The sequence below is a fragment of the Cupressus sempervirens genome, chromosome 4 (genome assembly GCF_028749045.1).
Source record: "Cupressus sempervirens isolate cs-2001-9-10 chromosome 4, ASM2874904v1, whole genome shotgun sequence".
In the NCBI taxonomy this organism is placed as follows: domain Eukaryota; kingdom Viridiplantae; phylum Streptophyta; class Pinopsida; order Cupressales; family Cupressaceae; genus Cupressus; species Cupressus sempervirens.
In genome coordinates this window covers 769,652,739-769,658,318 of record NC_143121.1, presented here as the reverse complement: position 1 = coordinate 769,658,318, position 5,580 = coordinate 769,652,739, and the positions used below count along the sequence as shown (strand labels likewise).

General features: G+C 35.4%; 1 protein-coding gene across 1 annotated transcript; it reads left to right on the top strand.

Annotated features, from left to right (window-relative positions):
- Positions 1 to 983: 983 nt before the first annotated feature.
- Positions 984 to 2,114, top strand: LOC149563644 (uncharacterized). The gene is made up of 2 exons (XM_089826808.1): positions 984 to 1,773; positions 1,895 to 2,114. Exon 1 carries the CDS (start codon positions 1,008 to 1,010, stop codon positions 1,761 to 1,763), a length of 756 nt encoding a protein of 251 aa, XP_089682934.1. The 5' UTR covers positions 984 to 1,007; the 3' UTR covers positions 1,764 to 1,773; positions 1,895 to 2,114.
- Positions 2,115 to 5,580: the final 3,466 nt, after the last annotated feature.

Below are 5,580 nucleotides of genomic sequence, written 5' to 3'. Positions count from 1 at the left end.
AATTCAAAATTGATGGATTAATGTCAGCTTATCCATGTAGTTACATTCTTTTACTTTCCCTCTTTCAATAGCTCTTTAGCTCCTTTCTCTGTCCCTACCTCCTATGTATCTCATTCTGTTGCATTATAACATAAACTTTTTTTTTTCCTAATTGGCCTTTCACACTTCTTTCATATACCTTTTATAATTCTAAGCTATGATTAATTTTTAACATATTAACTATAATTATCAACATAAGTTAAAAAGAGGATGATAACTCTACCTTTGTAATTTGTCACATATCTAAAATTTCTCTTGATTAGTTAAATTTAAATTACTCAATACGATATTTTAAGAAAATTAAAAAATTGTCATATTAGAATTTGATGTATACAACAAATAAATCATCTCCCCTAAAATATCGCTAAGTGTGCTTTATATTCCATGTCTAGAAAGGTTGTGTGAACAACAAAATATTGTTCAACAGATTTCAACATATGAAAGCTAAAGGCCATAAGTCAGAATATAACTAGAAAGTCCATTAAATGTTTTTTAAACATTGCCATGGGCAGATCCTATCTTTCTGCATGTTCACATGCTCAAACATTCACTGTCCCTTTCCTTGAGTTTCCGCGGTCTGCCTCAACATGTGATAAGTCTTTATCTTTCTCATAAGCAGACGCTAACGCCGCATCTGAACTCTTTAAATATGTCGACTATCTGGTTTTCTGCACCCTCAAAACATTATTTTCAACTCCTCAATTGATGTCTGATGGGACTATAAATCTACCGTATACGCGTACGTGAAAACAAGTCAAAGTTGCGGGGCCATCTTCGTTAGGAAAATCTTGACTTTATTGTCGTGAAAACAAATCAATTGATGACTTATTTGTCATGGACCAGAAGTTATATGTTGAAGTTGAGCATCAACATGTAGAGTGTGTGAACTGGAACCTTCTACTGCCCTTTCCCTTCACCTACTTGTGTATAAATACCCTTCAATCCTTGTACCATTTCAACTCACAACAATGGCAATGGCTCCTCATCATATCCTTTTGTTCATTGTTCTCTTGGCATTTGTCTCATTGTGTTCATCCGAAAACCCATTCCCTCCTTCCCACCACAATGAAAAACCTCCACCTCAAGTTCACCCTCCTACTCTTCCCCCACCACATGACAAACCAGAGCCACACCATCCATCTCCCTTCATTCCTAAGCCACCTCCATTTCCGAAGCCGCCAGTTGAAAACAAACCTCCTTTGATTGGATATGGTCATCCTCTTCCATATCCAAAACCAAAGCCACAACCACGACACCCTTTACCTTATATGCCCAAACCGCCTCCTCTTCACAAGCCACCGGTCGAAAACAAACCTCCAATAGAAGATGGACACCCTCCTCCACTTCCAAAACCAAAGCCACAAGCATACCAACCTTCTCCTTTTATGCCAATGCCACCTCCTCTTCACAAACCCACATTTGAAAACAAACCTCCCATGAAAGATGGTCACTTTTCTTCTCCCATTAATCCTCATCAATCTCCTCCCCTTCCCAAAGTTAAACCGCCTATGATTCCCAAGCCTCCTCCAATGCATGGCAAGGTGCCTTCTCACCCTATTTCTTCCACCCATGAGAAACCCCATCCTCCATTTCACAAGCCAAGTTCACCACATCTCCCCTTCACCAAATCCCCTCCCAAGCCACTAGTAAAGCCTCCACCTATGCATGGACACCACAACCCTCCTATGATGCACAACTCTCCTCCACCTCATCCTACTCATTAGATGTTTTTTTGTAAGCTCACAATTCTATGTTTACTCACTTTACATTCCCATCTCTCTTGTATTAGCTTGTAATCTTCATGCTTTAGCTAGGCTTGATAATTAATTATGTTTTCTTTTTCGTTTTGTTGCAGATATATAAGACTATAAGTAAATGAGATGTGGCTTAGATTCTGCACATCCATAGTAGAGTTATCTTATAGACGTTGGTTTCAATGATGATGGGAGACATGAATTTCTTACTCAGAGGTTGTTGTTACCGGTGAATTGTATAAGCCGTGGCTTCTTTATGTATTATCGCATTGTTATGTTATAAATAGTCATATATTATACTAATGAATCGTTTTAGAAGAATATTATGTTAGAATAGTGATGAGTAATTCACACATTGTCAACAAATTATCAAATGCTTGATCAATTTACATTTGATAATTTTGATTAACACTATATGTCACATAATGCGATTCTCAATTAGGGACTTCATCGTTGCATCTGTGGAGGGCTGCAAACGCCTTTCAAGACGATTTAAGCTCGCTGTTTTAATTTTAAATTATCAGTCACTTACTTATCGTCAATCTATTTCAACCCTTTTTTCTTGCATTAGAGAATATCGATAAACTGTATTGTGACAGCGTTTGCTTCACGTATTTCCAAACGTTTATATTGAGATATGGAATTTCATTTGTAACAAAAACTGATGAGTGCTATGATTCGTAAAATTTTTTCTTAGGTAAAAGTAAATTATTGTTAAATGCTTTATAGAGTGTTTAAACATCACACACTAAGTTTGATTCTTAAGTTACAGGTGTTAAATAGTCAAAGTTGTCTTATTTTTCCAAGCTTAATTTCTTCGTTTTTGTGTGTGTGTGTATGTGTGTGTGTGTGTGTGTGTGTGTGTGTGTGTGTATGTATATGTATATGTATATGTATATGTATATATGTGAGTGTGTGTGTGAGTGAGTGTGTGTGTGTGTACACACACACACACACACACACACACATATGTACATGTACATGTATATGTACATATACATATACATATACATATACATAATTCTCTCTAAACACAAATATATGTATAAAGTTTGTGTGGACATCAATTTTTTTTTTAACCATCTTGATTCAAATTGAGAAAGCTAGACAAGGATTCAAAATATAAAATATTTCATTTCATGTTTTTCAAATGTTGTGATGGGCAAATCTATGGCTTTTCAATTCATTGGTCAAATATTCTGTATCCATTTATTTTGGTTTGCTCAATGTGCATCATCATTGTGTTTCCCAAAAGGAGACACTAAAGCCTAGTAAACACTTGAAAGTGATAAATATCTCAACCCTCTATTTGATGTCTACCTAAAATACTAAATGCCCTCCCAGTTTTGTATACTAAACACTCTTGTATCCTTCCATTATTGTGAATTACCACTTGTAATGATGATGGCTCTTAATCATTCACTTTTATTCATCTTCTTCTTGGCATTTGTCTAAATGCATGCTCCCCATCACAAGTTCACCCTCGTAGTCTTGCTCCACCAACTTCACAAACCACAACCACACCATCCTTCTCTTTGTTAGTATAATTTATGAAATTGTCAATAAATGTATTACATTGTTTAGGGAAACCAACTAGAGTTTCCTTCAGTGGGGAAACAAAAGAAAATGTCGGGGAAGGGCACTTCGGATAATACTAGTGTGAGAAAAAATAAAAACACATAATGTTAAGATTAAGGAGATAAGTGAAGAGGTTATGGAAACTAAGTCGAACAATGACTTAGAAGGTGATGAGGATTTCATGAAGAAGAAGAAAATTAAGAAGAGTAACAATGGAGGTAGTGTTAAGAGAAACAAGATGAAGGTTAGACTTGAAGAAGCCTTAGAGGGTGACAAAATGTTCTTTAGATAAAGGAAGGACAATGATGAGGAGAGGGAGATAGAGAGTGGGGATTACAACTCAAACAATAATGGGTATTCTAGTAATCAGGGTGATCCCTTGGTTAAATTTGGTGGCATAGAAAGTAATGTGGGTTCTTATTCAGGGACAAAGGAGTAGATTATGTCTTTGAACCCCTCTATTGACAAAGAAAACAATGTAAACAAGAACCTATTGACCCCTAAACCTAGTCATGAGAAGAAGCTTCTTATGGTCACCATATCTCAAAAACAAATATATGAATTCTCCTCCTATTACTCTTGACACAAAAACTAATAATGCAAATTAGAAGGTCAAAGATGAGAAGAAAAACCCTGGATGAGGAGAGAAAATTAGTTCCTAATGATGCTTAGGAGAACATTGACTATCCCAAGGACAACACTATTGATGGGGAGAAAGAGGAGGGGAAGAGGAGAATTTTGTTCCTCCACAAAGCCAAACTAAAGGAAGATGCCTCTCTTTAGGATGAGTCTTGGGTTTACAATGAGATCATCTCCTTCAAGATTTTTTTTTGCAATTTATAAGATACCTTGGAAAATGAGAAAATCAAAAGAATTAAGTTGGAAAGTAAGGTTGGGAATATCCTAGAAAAAATCATGGTCTGTGAAGCAGGGTTGAGGCAATTGGTTAAGGATAGTGGACAACAAATAGACATGGTCTCCTCTAGTCTATGCATGGTGGTGGAAATTATTGGAAGGAGTAGCAATGAGGAAACCATTTCCCCTTTGGCTACCTAGATGATTGGTGGCCCAAGCAACAAACAAGGTAGAGTATGAAAAGGGCTATTGAAGCTACTCCTAGTTTTATTGTAGAAGACCTCCTTCTAGAGGTTGTTAATACTAGTAAAGAACTGGCTAAGGCTATGAAGGAGCTGGTGATAGAAATAGATAATGTTGAGAGGGGGTGAATCAATATTCTACAAATGTTTGCCCACAACTAGATATCATTAATTAATTTATAACTTGCATATGAAAGTAAACCAACAATACTAAATAGTAAATATAACCATACATAGAGATAACTCATAACACCATTATTTGTTAACTAGGGAAACCCTTGCCAAGAGAAAACCTCGATGGGGATGATACCCACAAGATGACCCACTAAATAAAAGAATCATGTTAAGGATATTGACCCTATTAGGAGTGTATGAATTGCATCTAGTGTCTTGAGTACTTGTTAGAGGACTAGGCCCTATTCAAATATGCAACCCTATTAGGAGTTGGTAGAGAAATTACAATGAATGTAAGAAGAGCCCACCACCCTAACATGCAATATATACAAATAAATTTCTTCACAAGAATAGATATAAATGCAATGCTTGTCTCACTTCTGTGTCTCGCACTTGCTCTAGGATTATACATAAGATTTTGTATTGGATAAGGCTCGCATATTACTTGTACTTTCTTCACAATAGTTCACATCACCTGCATACTTTTTATTTATTGTGCAAGATATGCTCTTTACTTATACCTTGCAAATTATAAAAATTATGCTTAATCAGCCTTAATGTTTTCAAATGCTTGACTAATTATTACTCAAGATGTCAGCACATCATGATTAAGTAATTATTTTTTTACCAAAATAATTCCTTAAGTTGTACAATATAATTTACTCACATGCTATGTTTTGCTTTGATAATTACTTGTACTAGTAATTCCTCTGTAACTTACACCATACAGTCCATACACGTCTATGCATTAACATACATCATCATGTCACTATCTATTATTGATTCTTAACTATGTAAGAGCTAACTCAAACTTTGTCATTTTTACATGTCATAATTATCTATGTGCTACTACAAAATATCCAACACTTATGAAAATTTCTAACTCTCATTACATATGTTTCCATAAATAACAATAACCATTCATCTATCTAATCATA

Bases quoted from the DNA above. Each gene is read 5' to 3' on its own strand.
- LOC149563644 (XM_089826808.1), top strand. From the start codon at position 1,008: ATGGCAATGGCTCCTCATCATATCCTTTTGTTCATTGTTCTCTTGGCA.